Here is an 18,296-nt window from a genome sequence, read left to right as displayed (position 1 = left end):
GTCCTTGAAATCCCATCCTGAACGGAGGTCGGACGGATGGAGGTTGGACGACTGGCGGATTGATTACCTCAGGCTCTAAGGCTGAGCTATCTGAACCTTCCTCCTCCTCATCTTCCATGGGTTCCTCCTCGGGGTCATCTTCAATCCATCCCCCATTACCTTGGTTGGGGTAGTAGGGGTCGTCAGGGTGATGGAATCCAGCCATTGAGTCTATACGATAATAGGGTTAATAGTTGACTATAAGCTAAAGCATGTAAAATTTACCCTTAAGTTTGACGATTGAAGATATCCAAATACTCCCATAGTATTTTTAATGATATGCTCTTGGTAAGTTTTAAATTTGTTGTCTACTATAGACACTCCCTGGCATACGTTAGTCGGCTCTCAGACAAATATAGTTGACCAGGCTATATTCATCCCAGTTCCGATTACATGTCCCAAGGCACACCTGCAGTGCACAATTTAGTTATAATACTTCTATATTGATCTATCTATGACACTGTTATTAATATGAAATGAATGCATGCCTACATTACAAAAATTAAATAAATTTAATTTTAAAAGTATGACTCTTACTCGGAGTGTTTTTGCCCAGTTGTGTTTATAGTTGTATACCAAAAATGGTTTTGATTTACGTAATTCACTATAAACAATGCTCCGATACCAATCTATCACACCCCAAACCAGAACGAAGGCAACATTCGGGGGCGGAGGACGTCATATTCACTATCATAACAGTTCATAGTAAGGAAAGTACACACCACCATATATATATATATATGTTTCAAAATGTTTACATAATTGTATTTGTTACATGTTCAAAAGATAAATACATAAACATCTTTCAAAAGAAGTAATTAATGCAAGAGCGTTAATCCCCAAAAGTTGGTTTCCAAACCTGCTTAGCGGTTCCCTAAGAATACAAGTTATTTCAAAGAAAAAGTGTCAACAATTAAGTTGGTGAGTTCATAAACGGTTTTGAGAAAATGTATGCCATTCCAAAGTTTGTGTGTTTTCCAAGAAAATCCCTTATTTTCTTATAAAAGTATGAAATGCATATGAATGTTCATGTTGTGAATTGTAAATAGTTGTACCAGGAAAATCCCTCATTTTCCTATTAGTTGATTGTTTTGGATACAAGAAAATCTCTTATTTTCCTAAAGTAATAGGTAGTCTCTAATGTCCAAGACCGAAAATCGCAAGCAACTAACATGCTTAAAAGGTTGAGGCATAGTTTTATATAATAAAGCTATAAGAAGATCGCAGTAGTTAGATGAAGAATAGTTTTAATAGCTACTCATTCATAAAATCAGAATACCATAATAATTGTCTATCCGGTGAGTTTTATATCCGTACTAAACATAATATGCATGTGGCGATGGTCTTCAGGCGTCGAAACGTTATGACAAACTGTCACCCAAAGGACTGTAGCTAATAGTCAGGGCGTGGGATCATGACTTCCCGTATAGATCTATACACATTTGACACGCTCTCCAAACGGGAGACTCTGGTTATAATAGACAAGATTTTAGGTAGTACCTTTTAACAAAAAGGTAGCATTGAAGATGTAATCGTCTCACAGATTCTCAACTAAGTATGTATTAAAATAATAGTTTTGTATGCAATGTTTATCCTATTTCACAATGTTTGACAAAGCATAAATCATAAGTTCTTTGAATGCATAAAAATGGTTTAACAAGGATGGCTACCCTGGATACTATGCATTTTGTATAAATCTAATGCATGCAAAGTATAACAAGAGTTTTCACGTTTTCACTCAGGATCAACCGTGTGTTTACTTGCATTCTCCCCAGAAATGTATTAAAAGTACATTATAAAGTATTTGAATGTGTATAAAAGGGGGTATGAACTCACTTGATTGAAGTGGTTGTTTTGAAGTAGTCGAGAGAAGAATCGAACAGAACTTCGACTAGTGAGAGTTGAATTCTCGGGAATCTCGGGAGTGTAGAACTTCCTTCTAATCTTGAGTATGAAAACCGGGTTGTCGGGATGGCTGCGAGTGGAAAAACACAGAGCAAAAGCGCGGGAAAAGATAATAATTGAACAAGAAACTCGGAACCCTAGCCTCCCTTTTATAGGAGGCTGAACCGCCTCCGTACGCTGGGCGTACGCTCTTACGCGGGGCATAGCATACGTCAGCGCTTACGTTAGCCTCCTGAAGGACGATGGGATGTCTGATGCCGAAGGGACTACGCCCTTATCACCTGGTACGTTGGGCGTAACCCAGTTCACGTTGGGCGTAAATTGGATTTCCAAACTTCTAAATTTCGCAACTTTTGCGTACGAGCTCCGATTTTTGCGTTATTTATATCCACATGTAGGTTAGACTATACTCTACAACTTTCATTAAGACTCCATCGGCTAGTTTTGACTTTATTTTTAAGAGTATATTTTTAGTAGGCCAGGACTGCTAAATTCCGTTAAAAATTCATAACTTCTTCATCCGACGTCCGATTTTATCTGTCTTTTTACCGTTGTATTCCTATGATCAGGATCTTCAACTTTCATTTAGGTTGTGTTAGCTAAAGATCGCTCTATATCTAATTCGAGTTTTTAGCTGTCTACTGCTAGGTCAGAAACTTCGTAAAATCATAACTTCCTCATACGAAGTCAGATTTGGGCGTTCTTTTTATGTATGTTCGCGGTTTAATGATATCCACGACTTTCATTTAGATACCTAAGGCTAACAAGTATTTTATTAAAATTTCTCGTTTTATGCTTAACAACTCTTTACCGGTAGTGTTATGAATCTTTGATTGGTCATAACTCCTTCGTTATAACTCGGATTTTAGTGTTCTTTATATTTTTGGAAACCTTATCACGATATCTACCACATAGTGTACTCAAATGGAGATTTTTGAACATTTCATTTTCGATGATATTCTTATTACTTCACAAAGAGGTTACAAGACTCAACTTTTTAGACATTACATTGACCTGAAATAACGGGTTGTTACAATATGGAGCTCCAGTGTTCTTCGAGAAGAAGGACCTGATTACGAGCATGCGTTGGTTAGCGGACGCCACAAACGCCTTCCGTACTAGTTGTTGCCTCGAGGGGGCAAAGGTCAGGCTTCCATGTATGATATGACTAGTAGAAAAAAACTATGTAGTCAAAGTTTATTCGTTCCATATGCCTTAACATGAGAAGCAAAATCCATATGCCCGTCGATGATTTGGTGTTGACATCTAATGTGCCTTGCCATGTCCTAACTGAAATTGATGAGTTCAATTTGGTAATCGGACGTAGTCATCATAAATATTTATCGACAAATAGAATTTTAAACGCTAAGATTGACCTTATACATCTCTCATGTTCATACGGATATATAAAACAAAGGAATAACTAATCAATTATCTAAGGACTAAAATTTGATTTTGATTAGAATTTGGCAGTTGCATTGGATGACTACTCTTTATTGATTGTTTTAAGAAGTATCAAACCTCAAATAGTTGATGACTTGTCAAAGTAGGAGGTTGTTGGAAATAGTATCCAAGGTCATTAGTTATTGTTAATATTTCTAAATAATAACATGGTCTTTTTGGGTTAGCCTCGTGACATGATTAACAATAAGGAAATTGAGAAACTTTAGTTTTTAATTTATTAGGATTTAATAAATTAATTACAAATTATTTTGGTAATTAATTAAATAGTTTTAATTGATTAAAAGGCTTGTATATTAATTATTTCCTCTACATTAATATGAATATTTTAGAAGCCTCTTGGAAGATGATGGAGCGAAAATAAGGATATATATCATTGTATGGCAGGTTTTGATAAGGATACTTATTATCTTTTAGGAAATTTATCAACTTAAGGATTTTAGCTGTTAACTATATACAGAGGGATCGAGATTAAACCTTAACATTCTTTTGATGCCTCAAAATTTTGTACACCCCTCTCTCTACATGGACAAAAATATAACCCTTCTCGAAGGGTTATTGATTTTCGATTTATCCCCTCTTTAGGGTTTTCCTTGTTTTGTTCATTAGAGTCTTGGGTCTGACTGCATTCCGAGGGGTTCTTCATTGGTTCCTTCATCCTTTTCAAGTGTTAATACTTTTGAGATTGTGATAAATCAATCAAGAGGTTAGTAATCTCCCATTTACATAATTTTTAAAGTGCGTTGCTATAACTAGTAAAACCTAGATCTTAGGGTGCATGTACACTTAGGTAAATTTTGATTATTTCTTTTACCTTAGAAAAGTGTATTTGTGCTATAAAAACCCAACATAAAGTGATGATGGTGGTGATGGTTACTTGGTTAGTGGTCCAATGGCAGTAATTGTGACGATGTTGATGGTTGTGTGGTGGGTTATAGTTTTCATTTTGATTTAGGGTTAATATTTTCTTTTTAGTTTAGGAATTTGAAACTGTTGGTAGTGGTGATAGTTGTGTGGTCGATAATGGGTCTGCTGGCGACAATGGTGATGTGGTGACTGTAGTTGTGGTTGTTTTTCCGAAGACAATTGGTTGGTTTTTCGGTTGCAAGTAGGTAGTGCTGTTGGAGGATTGACGTGATCTTGTTTATATTGGTGTGGTGGTTGGTGGTTCTTTTAGTTAATAATTAATAACAAAATGTTGTGTTAAAAATAATCCATAAAAATAAGGAAAATAAGAAAATGACAAATATAAGGGCAATTTTTTCATTCACATGCATTTAACCGGGTTAATTAGATCGTATCAATCATAGGGGTCATCTATGCAACTTGGGAAACTATATAAACGAGCCATGTTAAAGTATAAACCACATGGACAAAAACTATAATTTATTCTATCATATAAATTGATGAAATTTATTGAAAGGTATGAAAACCGAAGTATCTATATGTCATGTATAAAATACATTGCTTAAACTGAATTTGATTTAAAGTAATAATCCATTTGATACATTATAGCAGTTAGTAATAACTAGTATTTTAGCCTACGCTTTGCGGTAGATTGTTACGTGTTTTTGTTGCGCATTAATAATGAGTGTTGATTAAGTGAATGTATCATATCACAACTTCTTGTATCGTTATACATACATGATTATCCATTACATATTTACAAACGGGAGAGTAGCTCCTATAACATTAACTGATTTGAGGCAAAAGTGGTAAGTAGATCCACCAATAAACGTTGAGGAAGAAAGACGCTTACGTTGATTTGAAATATGTTAAATATAGCGATGAGTAATCCCTTAGACAATAGCAAAAAATATTATAATATAACAATATAGCTCCAAATCGTTGTGATTACATAGTAAATATATCACCTAATATAAGAACAAAAGGAAATATATATATAAAACTTGGGATTTCGAATGCTCCCAACAACTAAACAAACGTGAACAATATCCAACATAACTTTAAAACACACACACGAACAATATCCAACACAACTTTAAAGCCTTAAAAGAAAGATATATCATAGATAATTAAGTATACGCCAAATACCAACGATACATACAAAAGGGAAATAGAAATATAATACTTGGGATTTCGAATGCTTACCACAACTAAATACAGGTGAACACTGTCCAACACAACTTTAAAACCTTCATAGATAAAAAAAAACACAAGATGTATCGTTGGTGGTTGTCGAGGCCAACACAAATAATAACCCTAAATGTTACACACTAAAATAGTGTATAGTGGTAAAGGGATCGAATCCACGGAGATTGGTTCAATTTCTAACTCTATGAAAAATCTCTTTGTAAAAATACTTGTAAAATAACAATAAAAATAAAATGGGGGGTTTTGGTGTTTTGAATACTTGATGCTAACTAGAATTAACTATGATTTAAATAGACAATTGCAACAAAAATAAGAATTTGATGTAAAATCAATAAGGGAAAGATGGTTGACTTAAAGTTTTCTCACTTTGACTTTTGATGAACATATCATTAGAATTCAATGGTGCAATACTTGTTTTAAATCCTCAATTTGGCTATAGTAATCCAAGGAGCTTGAGATTACCTAGACTTTTCTTAATTGTTGAAATGGCTAGAGAAGCTCATAACAATTTCCTTAGTCAAAGTCACTAATTCCAAATAGCATGTAATTAGTGAAAGTCAACTAGCATTAAGAACCAAAAAGTCACCAAATCCAAGAGGGGTCAAATGCTTTCACCACCATGTTGGAGGAAATGTTTTTATGATTGTGTGAAGTAAAATCAACACAAAAATCATTTGTTGCTTGCTAATTTGAGGATCCTTTACTTAATCAAGAAATTAGCCAACTAATCACCACAAACACATTTAAACTCATGAACTAAAACATACAAGTAATGATAAGATGTTAAAACACAAAATATTTCCATAAAGATTCAAGAACATGTTCATGGATTCTTCAACATTCAACAAAAGTTCAAAGGATTAAACAAAAGTCAACCAAGATTAGTTTAGCCAAGCATGGCTAAACACAAAGAAACAAAGTTAGAGAAATTTGTACCAAACATTAAGCAAGAATCAAGAGGTAAAAATATGATGTTCTTCAAGGGTTCTTGGCCTTCAAAAGTCTCCAAAACTCCAGAGAGAATCTTCAAAAATCGGATGTGCAAGTGTATGCAAAAGATGGGCACCAACCTTCCTCAAATAGCCCAAAAGAAGGATTTCCGAAATTGCCCCTGCAGGGCCTTGCGCGACCCGCGTGCTGCTGCGCGGGTGGGTTGCGCGGGTGGCACCTGACATGGGCTCCTTTGAGATTTTGGGCCTCTAAAGCATATCCCACTAGCCCAGATCGAATCCAATCACCTCCTAGCCCATTTTCTTCAAGTTTTTCTTCATTTAAAGCCCAATTTGACCTCTCTAAATCCTCCAAAGCTCGTGAACTCGCCCGATTAATAATTTTCATACGCTTGAATGTTCCCCCGCATCTTTCAAATTTAAAGCTCAATTCTTCCAAGCCTTCAAGCAATTGACAAGTCCACCCCATGAATCACCTTCATAGCCATCAAGCATGAAATCTCCAATTCCCTTCAAGCCCAATCGCCTCGCAAGAGTGCCGCCCCGCTAGTTTCCAAGAAAATCTGCAATAATGCTCAAGAAACTAGAAAGTACCCCGAAATGGTCATAAAAATAACAAAAGGGAAAATATGCATGAAAGTTAACTAAAATGCGAATGAAATGTACTAAAATAAACTATAAAAATAAGTAAATAAAATGAAGCTATCAATCGTGCATAATTAAGTATGTGAAAAATTACGATGATAAAAAAGGAGAAGAAAATTGCAAACCCAACAAGAATTTAACACATTTGACAAACATACTTTATAACCGAAAGCTAGAAGCTACATTTACATTATCAATTTTAAATTTTGATGTCTCTGTAGTCATAGATCCATATAACTTAGAAGAGTAATTCAGAAACATGTTAACCTAAGAAATTTCAGTAAAGTGTGAATCTTTTAACATATATCACTTTTCTTAACACTTAGAAGATTAATTCACAAACCCATATAATCTATGATGCACATCAGAAAAGTGATGATGTTAATCTTTCAACCTACGTTACTTTACTTTAGCAGTAGTTCCAAAATAATATACTACATAAAAGTTTCAATTTTATAAGTTTTCTGTAGCACTTGTTCCTAAAACACATATGTTATAAAAATTTAAGTTTTAAAGGATGTTTTAGTGGCGTAAGTGTTGGGCTGTTGGCATTAATGCAGAAAGATTTTGAGTATGAAAAACACATATGTCATAAAAGTTTGAGTTTTAAAGGATGCTTTATTAGCATAAAACTTGACACTATATATAAAGATTCATATATGTTTGTGCCGATGTTGAGGGTTTAGATTGGTGTCCCAAACAACCAAAATTTTAGCACAACAAAAATTGGAAACTCCAAGGATAAGAAGTCCATGAAAAATCAAAAGAAGCAATCATGCGAACAGAAACCGTGACACAGAAATCAGAAGGCCCAAGAAAACGATACGACTTCCATTAAAACCTTCCGTCCGGCTGAAACCTGTGTGGAAGCTACGAAAATAAAATGATGAAATATAAATAACATGTTCGGGTAAAATAAACCGTAAAGAATGATTGTACAATGTATCATAATTTGTACTATTAACTAAGTGACAACACTAAACATGAGTTACATTTTATAAATATTTATAATATATTATATAAATTAACTAGTTGTGAAACTCGTATATTATACGGGTTAATTAAAACATAATGTTAAACAGGATCGATTAAATGAAAAGTTTATTTGAATTTGAAATATGAAATAAGTGAAAATTATAAAATAAAAAAAAAACATGCAAAAATAAATTAATTAAAGTTATGTGTTTAATTGTTAGACCCGTGTACTAAACGATTTATTATAATAAAATGTTAAATACAAATGTTTAAAGTGTAAATTTATTTGAAATTGAAATTTAAAATTTAAAATTTGAAATTAATAGTTATTATAGTAGATTTAATTTATGAAAACTAAATTAATGATACATTGGAAATGAATAATGAAGTAACTGTGGAAAATAAATATATGTTAAAATTATGATAAAATAACATATGATCAAATAAATATGATCAAATAAATAAGAAAACAAGTGGAATAGATTGAGTTTTGCATAAATAAATTACAATAATATGAAATTACCAAGTCATGAATGCAAATTCTCACCAACAAAACACAATTTCACATCGCATAAATGATAAATCCAACACGCGCGTGGACACTCGCACAAACACAATCGCATTGCATAAATCGTGTTTTCTTCTCATTTGGTTCAATTTTATATTTTATTCCCCATTTGACATCCACTGAGATCGCCGGAGGAGGCCTCGCGACGGCGAATCTTTATTAATTAGCGGTAGGGTTCCGCTCCAATTTATAATTTCCATTTGTAGGGTTTAGCCGGTTGTCATGGCGTCGGAGGATGTAGTAGGGAAGACCAGCGCTACGATCGCTAATCTCGCCGAAGAAGCAAAGATTGCCAGTGAAGGTGTCAAGGCTCCCAGCCGCCACGCTTTACTCAGCATCTGCAAGTCTCTTGTGGCCGGCGGCGTCGCCGGTGGAGTGTTAGTTCTTTCATCTCTCTCCTTCTATTTTTAATCGATCAATCTATCCGTCACTGATCTCATTCATGTCACTTTCGATGTTTTTGAGTAATTTTACACTATACATACATTGTGTTTTGAGCTGATTATTTAGTATTTGGCAATAGATTTGTATCTCTACATTCGATATATATCTGTATCAATAAACTTCTTACCTAACACTTTTTCTCCCCTTTTGAATCATGACGACTGATTGAAATACGGGACTCTTTAATCTACAAAAACAGAAACATGAGACTATAAAGATTGCCAAAATCGAAAATTTGATCTATAATTGCCAAAAATCCACAGAAATTTAACTTCGACTGCATGGGTTACAACTCAGTTTGGATTTGTTCTTAGGGTTTGGCCGTCTTCCTATTCTGAATATTAGATTTACTTAGACCCAATCGAACAATGAAATGATTGAACCCTGGTAAACGTATCCACGATTCACTTCTTCTATACAACCCGTGGCTGCAATTGATGTTGTTAGAACTTAGAAGAGTCTAGCGAGGTAGCTTGAACACAAAAGGTAAGATGAGCATGTGATTTTGGCATAAGTCATAATCAATAAATAGTCTTTTAAATTAAAGTGTTGTTGTATAAGAAGATGTATGTATGATGTCTCACCCCTAGTATAATCAGCCAGACAACCATAAGAAAGAAAGAATCAAGATAATAATAAGACTATAAATTTATGATATAGATTAATATGATTATTCATTATGATTTGATTATTATTTCGCAGATCAAGAACTGCTGTTGCTCCTCTAGAACGATTGAAAATTCTGCTCCAGGTTCAAAACCCTCACGCGATCAAATATAATGGTACAATCCAAGGGTTGAAATATATATGGAGAACAGAGGGTTTTCGTGGGCTGTTTAAAGGAAATGGCACTAATTGTGCTAGAATTGTTCCTAACTCTGCTGTTAAGTTCTTTAGCTATGAGGAGGCCTCAAAGTATGTCATCTCATTTTCCTTTTTTTTTTATTTTTTTTTTTTTTTTAATTTCAACATGCTAAGTAACATATTGTGATATGATAAACAGGGGAATCTTGTATCTGTATCGTCAGCAACCTGGAAATGGTACTTTATTTTATTTCAACATACTATTTTAGTCTTTTCACTTGAAAACTAACTACAATATTAATAATAATTTTTTGTTTTTCTTTTCCAGAGGATGCTGAACTCACCCCTCTCTTACGTCTTGGAGCCGGTGCGTGTGCTGGAATAATTGCCATGTCAGCAACCTATCCCATGGACTTGGTTCGTGGTCGTCTTACAGTCCAGGTATTTATTATTATTTTCAATTCCAACATCTTTTTTTTTTTTTCTTTTTCTATTTTCTCCCCCAACTAATTTTACAAATTTTGCATGCAGACCGATACATCTCCAAGTCAGTATCGAGGAATCGCACATGCTCTTAGAACAGTGCTACGCGAAGAAGGTCCACGCGCATTATACAAAGGCTGGCTGCCTTCTGTCATCGGTGTCGTAAGTCAAACGCAAAACTCAAATACAAGATGATAATAATAATAATTATAATAGTATGGTTTTGAGTTTTTGAAGGGTAATTGTTTTCTTTTTGTGTTGTAGGTCCCGTATGTGGGTCTTAATTTTGCGGTGTATGAGTCTTTAAAAGACTGGTTGGTTAAGTCGAGACCATTTGGGTTAGTTGAGGGCACGGAGTTGAGTGTGACAACAAAGCTTGCATGTGGGGCCGCAGCTGGGACGGTTGGTCAAACGGTTGCTTACCCGCTTGATGTCATCCGTAGAAGAATGCAAATGGTTGGTTGGAAAGATGCTGCTTCGGTTGTTACTGCAGATGGAAAGTCAGCACTTGAGTACACTGGAATGGTTGATGCCTTTAGGAAAACCGTTCGCTATGAAGGTTTTGGAGCCTTGTATAAGGGCCTCGTTCCTAACTCGGTCAAGGTTAGTTTCGTCATTTTCATTGTCATAAAATTATATAACCGACTCAAAGGTTAGTTTGGTCATTTTTGTATTTGGTTTGTGTGGCAGGTGGTTCCTTCGATAGCGATTGCGTTTGTGTCGTACGAGGTTGTTAAGGATCTACTTGGAGTAGAGATGAGGATATCTGATTGAGAAAAATTAAAATAAAAGGAAAAGAAAGGAAAAGATGATAATAATAATGTTGGAGAATTGGTGTTATTTTTGCGAGCAGAAGGAAGGGGTAGGATTTTTGTTCTCTTCTCTCTCTTTGACTCTTTGTTATTCAATGAAGAGATGTAGAAGTTGTTAGTGTTGATAGAGTGGTCGACCACTGTGAGTACCCGATTCTGCTGTGCTGTGCTTTGGTTTTTTGGTGTTTGTCATTCATAATTACACCAACACCTGGCACCCAATAAGGATATTTGCTACACGAGTTTGTTTAATTTTTATTAGTATTATTTATGGTCATGGATTTTTGCCTTTTATTTAAACACAGTTTTTGACTCTTTACGTTTTTGTTCCTGATTTTTTCAATGTTACTTGTCATGCAGTTTTGGTCTCTATTTGAGGTTTTTATAGCGTTTTTGGTTCATGTAAAACTAGTATATATGTTTTTGGACCAAAACTCAAAAATCTATCTATATAGGACCGAAAAGGTCGGTTGATTAGAACAAAGACTAAAAACGTTACAGTAAGTAGTAACCTCATATAATTTGGGATCAAATTTCGGCTTCACTCACAGGACCAAAAAATGTAATTTATCTTGAGAAGTAGACTAATAGATAAATATGTTTCAAAAACATTTGGAATTCTCTATGTTGGTTATTGATTCCTATAAGGCCACACCACACAATACACATGCAATAAATTTTTTACAAACAAAGTCGATGAAACTTTTTATAAACAAAATGAACAACACAAAGGGAGGGGTTGTATACATGGACTAAATGAGGTCCAGTCGGGTTATTCTGTTACCAGAAAAAACCGGTGTCTAGTTTCTATGAAGAAGCTGGGATTCAAAATTCAAGGACTAACCTGGTTCCAATCAAATGTTAACATGAAACTAAACCGGTCTGTGGTTTCTAGCGAGGAGATCGGAAAGCGATTTAGTGAGAAAATCAGCTCGACTCCGGTGATAATCAGTCCACACACACAAATGTCTGATTGCTTCCCTTTTCTCCTCTTTGAGAACAATTATGGTTTCATGATTCTCCTTGACAGTCTTCTCCAAATCCCTTAATTTAGTGTCCAACTTCAAGACTTTTTGCCTGGATCGAAGCACCTCCTCTTCTTTACCATCCAATTCCACCACAACTGCATCCAAATCCTCCTTCAATTGAACCATCGCCACATTCTTTCTTCTCACCCAATCCTTGGCAGAGTTAATCTCACACGACACCTTGGACACACGATTCATGAAAGTCTCACAGCATTCCACGAATCGGAGCCCTAGAGCCTCCGTCACCTTCAATGTCTCGTTCACCATCGTCATCAGGACCTTGATTGTGCGAACGTTGGTGTCGCTGTCCATTTTGTCCTGCTCGTATTTATCTTTTGTTTTTTTGCACCACTCTCGCGTTTCGTTTTGAAGCTGTTCGGCCACACGGATTCTTCGGCTCAAAATAAGGATGTTATCCTCCGAACACTTCCGGAATTCCGTCATCATATCTCCCATTTTCTTCACCGCCGCCCGGAAACTTGATTTCACCTCGTCGTTTAATTTATCGGCCTGCATGTCTTTTTGCTCCAGTGTCACCGCCAACACGTCGTTCTTTACTTCCAGCTCCTTTTTGTCCATCTCCATGGATCTGAATTTGTGCTCCAGCGTTTTCAACTTGTTTGATAGTTCCTTCTTAACTCCCTCCGATTTTGCTTCCAGATTAGTAATCTGAGTCTCTTTCGCTTGGAGTTTTTTCTCCAGTTGAGAAATCGTACTCTTTTGTTTCTCATTTTCACAGTTGAGTCGAGAAATTGTAGCCTTTTGCTTCTCACTATCACTATTTAGTTGAGAATTTGTGGCTTTTTGCTTCTCATGTTCGTCCATTAATTGAGAAATTGCAGCTTTTTGCTTCTCAAGTTGGTCGTTAGAGTGAAGAATTGTGGCTTTCTGCTTCTCATTTTCGTTGCTGAGTTGAGAAATTGTAGCCTTTTGCTTCTCATGTTGGGTGTTTAATTGAGAAATTGTAGTTTTCTGCTTCTCATTTTCGTCGCTGAGTTGAGAAATTGTAGCTTTTTGCTTCTCATCCTGGTCGTTTAATTGAAGAATTGTAGTTTTCTGCTTTTCATTTTCGTTGTCGAGTTGAGAGATTGTAGCTTTTTGCTTCTCATGTTGGGAGTTTAATTGAGAAATTGTGTATTTCTGCTTCTCGTTTTCGTTGTTGAGTTGAGCAATCCTAGTTCTGTGCTTCTCATTTTCGTGGTTTAATTGAGAAATCGTAGCTTGTTGTTTCTCATTTTCGTCGTTTAGTTGAGAAATTGTAGTTTGTTGTTTCTCGTTTTCGACGTTTATCCTTGCAATCATGACAGAGGAATCGTTTACTTGCTGTTTCAAATCCTCTTGGTTGAATGTCGTTTGCTGTAATCTCTCTGATAGTTTTTCCACCACCTCAAGGGAATCCGCAGCTTCTTTGCTCTTTTTCTCAAGCTCACTTTCTGATTCTTTATTCCGTATACTCAATGACTCGACTTCCTTTTCTTTTTCGTATAAATTTTTCCGAACGTCGACGTTCCGGGATCGTAAAGTTTCCACTCCCATTTGCATATTTTGCAACCGATCCATTGATTGGACGATTTTGCCCTTGAAAATATTTTCAAACACATCTACAACCTCTTCGGTCTTTTCCTTTATCTCCATTTCTGTTTCTTGTTTCTGAATCCTCAAACTCTGGACTTCTTTTTCATTTTGATGTAGAAACTTTTTATTCTGATGCCTTAAGGAATCCAGTTCCATTTGCAGATTCTTGACGCGTTCCATGGATTGGACGATTTTACCCTTGAGCTCCATTTCCGATGCTTGATTCTGAATCCTCAACGACTCGACTTCTTTTTCCTTTTCATACAACAACTTTTTTCGATCTTCATCATTTCCAGACCTTAACAAATCCAATTCCTTTCTTACATTGTGGACACGACCCATGGATTCATCGATTTTACACTTGAGAATCCTCTCACACTCATCAAGTTTCTTCAAAACATCACCTGCCTTCTCTTTGAATGCAGCAGATTCAATCTGAAATCCCATGTTTTTGTTTTTGTCTTTTCTTTTATGAAGTTCATCATGTCTACCCTTGCACTCTCCTTCCCCTTCCTGATGATTTAATTCCTCAATCTCATGCTTCAAAGCAACAACTTTATCTTCAAGCTCTTTCATCCTTCTAGTTGATTTGTTTTCAAGGTTCTGATATTTGTTCTCCTTTTCACCCAATTTATCTCTTAAATCACCATTTTCTTTCATGAGCTTCTCTACTTCTCTACCCCTTTCTTCTTCCTCTCTTTCTTCTGGTTTATATGAACTCCAAACAGGTTCAACACTTAATGTTTCTTTTACAACTTCACTCACATCTTCTAAAGAATAACATGAATTCTCAGATTTCATACTTTGAGCATCTGTTGTTGTTGCTGCTGCCTTTGGAATGTTATCAAGACTTGGTGTTTTTGATCCACTACCTGGGGAAAAATATCCTCCTGCTGATTCCATGCTTAATGAATTTGATGATGAAGAAGTGGAAGACTCGTTGTCTTCTTTATCTTCTTCGTTGTTGCATTTTTTCTTTACGCCTTCTTTTAAATCTTCGTACATAGCACACATTGATTGGTACTGATTGTGAAAATCTTCAATAAGGTCAAGAGCTTCAGTACTTTTCGTTTGGTTTACTTCTCTGTTTCCAAAAATACCCTTGATGAGCTTCACGATTCTCGTTACTTTAGTATCAGTTTCTGCATATGAAACAAAAAAAAAAAAAAAAGAGGTCTTGTGATAAACGAAAAATGTTTTGATATTGAATCATCTGACAACTTATGCTGCATAGCAATGCCTATACAAGAATTATACAAAAAAAAAAAACTATCAACTACTTTATGATCATTTCCAAATGTATTAAGTTTAACAAAGCTAAGGTGTAATATCCATCAAAAGGGATCATTCCTATTTCCTCGTAGGGTTTCTATAAAAATATTCTAAGGATCATTTTGTTGGATGTAGATAATTACCTATTATGGTCCATTTCAGCTGTTCTTCTTTTGCTGGATCAACATGATCCTGAAACAAATTCATTGACTCATTCCATCTAAACTTAATCATTCCTATGCCCCAAGGCAACCCCTCTCAAGCAGAAGCAAGAAATTAAAATCTGAAAAATTCAGAATATAAAAGGTTTAAGATCAAATCCCTTTAATTCGGGAGTAAAAAAATTTTGGATGTTGAAAAAAAACGGCCATTGACCCATTGTTGACATTTACCTAAAGCTACTTAGATGAAAATCGAAAGGTTGTACAAAACAGTGAAAATTGGTTCACTCTTGCAGATTAAGTTGAATTAACTTTGCTTATCTTTAATCAAGCCGTACAAACCTAAATTATCCAAATCCAAGTAAAAACGAAGGACAATAATCAACGATAACACCGTATCGTGGAAGAATAAGAAATACATATTGTACGTTTTTGCGTCTCTCTATCTCTCGTAGGCAAGTAATTATATAAAAATAATGTCGCAGCAACAAAATTTAGGCTAAGAACACGATCGGAAATGAGTCTGTTATTCTAATTTTTCTCATCAACAAAACATTGCGTATCACAGACGCATTACAGGTAGAGATGTGCAAAGCAGATATACAGAGATGCATGCAACTATGAAACTAAGGAAACAATTTGCAAATTAAATACATGATTATAAAGAAAAAAATTCTGCATTCGGATTCCTTCTAACAAATGCCGTGAAGAACACACATAAATAGCAAATATCTTATGCAAATCGGAGTTAGAGGAACGAAAAATGAAAATTGAACTCATAATTTGTAGATCAAATTACCTGGGATTGGAATTGGGAGGGAGAAAAACGAAGAACATCCATTTGCAAAGGAAATTAGAGAGTGAAAATTTTGATTGAGATTACGTTGCTTCGATCACCAAATCCAACAACGTCACATTTGGTTGATCAATAAAACTGGTGAACGCGGAAAATGGGCGCACGTTACAGTGTGGTACGCATAAATGCCCGTTAAGTTTCAGTTTTTATTACATATTTATTCTATTTTTAAAATAAATAAAATTTTATTTTGATATGTAATTTAATGAAATGTTTTAACTGTTTACAATATTTTTAAAGGGGATAAATAAAATAAAATCTATAAAGGAAAACATTGTTAACACATTTATCATCATTGTCACTGATAATTTAGAAAGAAAGTCATAAAAATAGATAAAGATGGGATATGTTTTTGGGTTATTGTTAATGTAGCCCAACAATATTTCGTATATTTGTTTAAATGGTCCCTCGTAATTTTTTTTTTGCCTTTAAAGGGTACGAATTAATTTTTGTAGGGTTTACAAAGTCATTTTTAAAAAAATGAAGGGGTCACCCGGTGAACCCCTTCCTAGTCAGCAGGTTTAAAAGTTAAAAAAATGTACCACTGTTTTGGGTTCGACTGAAGGGATAACGAGGTCGTTTTCCGGCGAGATTTTTCGAGGTTTCCTTCTCGTCTCCGGTAGCAATAATCTGGAAGGAATTCAGAGCAGTAGTAACAACGATTGGGGTGGGTTATTTGGTGTTCGATCGAGCAAATAGGAGGGGAAATCGAAGAAGGAAGCATCTCTTGTGCCTGAACAAACTGAAGAGGAAGAGGGGAAACAGAAGGCAGACCAGGGAAAGAAAGAATACAAATGAAATCAGCAACTCGATGGGTCGGTGGTTCTTAATCGATCGTGAGGAGAGTGAGAGGGGAAAAAAAACCCGTTTTTCTGATGATCCACTTGGTCTTCCCTGACTCTATCGCCGACAGCCACAATTACGGATAAATTCCAAGCAATAAGAGCAACTCACAGAGGAATGGTGTTCAGTGATTGTTTGAGTTCACCAAGGGAGGGGCTGTCATGGTGGTCGGTAGCTCCTCGTTTCTTTTTCTGGTTCGACAATGAAGCTGGAAGGGAGGGTGTTTGTTGTCATTGATCGAGACCATTCACGTGATGTTTTGGGTGATGCTTCTTCTACAATGGTGATTTGCAGTGAGAGAGGGGCGAATCTTCCCAGTGTACCATACGATCGGCCAATGCATCCAGAGTAGCAGACTACGCACCTACGTGCTTCCTTTTCGCTAATCATCGATCGTTCCCCTTTGACTAATCGATTTCTAGACCCTGATTTCCCGCTTTTTCAATCGATCGCACATCTGCGATTGTTCTTTCCCCTTGGAGCGACGAGGATCAATCCTTTTCCTCCCCAGTCGATTTTACTTCCGATTTCGTTTGGCAGATGCAATCCTTTTCCTCCCTAGTCAATTTACTTACGTGGCAACGATGAGTCAACTCACAAATGAGTCATTGTTGACTCACCTGCCTAGTTGGCAGGTGATAAAGACAGTGTAACCTTCAAAAATAGGTAAATGTACGAAATTAACCGGTAAAACACAAGTTCATGCCCTTTAAACGCAAAAAAAAATCACGAGGGACCATTTAAACCAATATACGAAACATTATTGGGCTACACTGACAATAATCCTATGTTTTTAACAAAACAGTCACACACTGCAATAAAACAGACGTTCACACACAACAAATACTATACAATTTAGCATTTTTCTTATTAGATAACCAAACAAGATAGATTTGTAATGGATTTGTCTGGGAATTTAGCGATAGAAATGTTTTCGAAGGATTAACAATATTTGTAATTAGCGACACCTATATTGGACCATCCGTTGTACTCAACACTAACCATTGTAGTGGTGGGTCTCACATCATCACCACATTGTCTACCACTAACCAAACACACCAGTCCACCTCATTTTTTATTTAAATTTAATTAAAAAACACAATAAAACATATTCTTTTTTAAATTAGTTTTTTATTCAACGAAACAAAGATTACATTAATTTAAAACACACAACATAAAATAAAAAAGATAATAAAAAAACATAAAAATGCAACCACAAACAGCTTAAACTAGTTTTTAAATCTTATTTTTAATGACTAAATTTTGGGGACTCTCTCAATTTTCGCCAAGCTTTGACGTGTTTAATTGATGTGTGTTTCGTGTCTTCATATTTGTACATGGCCACAACAAACAAGTCGTC

The 18,296-nt window shown here is 35.5% G+C and overlaps 2 protein-coding genes across 2 annotated transcripts; one reads left to right on the top strand and one right to left on the bottom strand.

Moving 5' to 3' along the window:
• Nucleotides 1–8,715: 8,715 nt before the first annotated feature.
• On the top strand, nucleotides 8,716–11,501 carry ADNT1 (adenine nucleotide transporter 1). Its single transcript, XM_078982827.1, has 7 exons — nucleotides 8,716–9,035; nucleotides 9,805–10,017; nucleotides 10,106–10,143; nucleotides 10,235–10,347; nucleotides 10,438–10,551; nucleotides 10,654–10,992; nucleotides 11,080–11,501. Exons 1-7 carry the CDS (start codon nucleotides 8,881–8,883, stop codon nucleotides 11,161–11,163), a joined length of 1,056 nt encoding a protein of 351 aa, XP_078838953.1. The 5' UTR covers nucleotides 8,716–8,880; the 3' UTR covers nucleotides 11,164–11,501.
• Nucleotides 11,502–11,799: 298 nt separating this feature from the next.
• LOC145034420 (uncharacterized) lies at nucleotides 11,800–16,191 on the bottom strand. The gene is made up of 2 exons (XM_078982825.1): nucleotides 16,037–16,191; nucleotides 11,800–14,946 (listed from the first exon to the last, which is right to left on the bottom strand). The coding sequence occupies exon 2, from the start codon at nucleotides 14,816–14,818 to the stop codon at nucleotides 12,074–12,076; it is 2,745 nt and encodes a 914-aa protein (XP_078838951.1). The 5' UTR covers nucleotides 14,819–14,946; nucleotides 16,037–16,191; the 3' UTR covers nucleotides 11,800–12,073.
• Between the last annotated feature and the right edge of the window lie 2,105 nt (nucleotides 16,192–18,296).

This window comes from Lactuca saligna, chromosome 3 (assembly GCF_052625555.1).
Source record: "Lactuca saligna cultivar CGN05327 chromosome 3, ASM5262555v1, whole genome shotgun sequence".
Taxonomy (NCBI): domain Eukaryota; kingdom Viridiplantae; phylum Streptophyta; class Magnoliopsida; order Asterales; family Asteraceae; genus Lactuca; species Lactuca saligna.
Note: the sequence above shows the minus strand (reverse complement) of the source record. Positions and strands in the feature narration are given on the sequence as shown.

Bases quoted from the DNA above. Each gene is read 5' to 3' on its own strand.
- ADNT1 (XM_078982827.1), top strand. From the start codon at position 8,881: ATGGCGTCGGAGGATGTAGTAGGGAAGACCAGCGCTACGATCGCTAAT. The intron at 10,018-10,105 runs GTATGTCATCTC...TATGATAAACAG, and splicing joins AGCTATGAGGAGGCCTCAAA to GGGAATCTTGTATCTGTATC. The intron at 10,552-10,653 runs GTAAGTCAAACG...TTTGTGTTGTAG, and splicing joins TGCCTTCTGTCATCGGTGTC to GTCCCGTATGTGGGTCTTAA.
- LOC145034420 (XM_078982825.1), bottom strand. From the start codon at position 14,818: ATGTGTGCTATGTACGAAGATTTAAAAGAAGGCGTAAAGAAAAAATGC.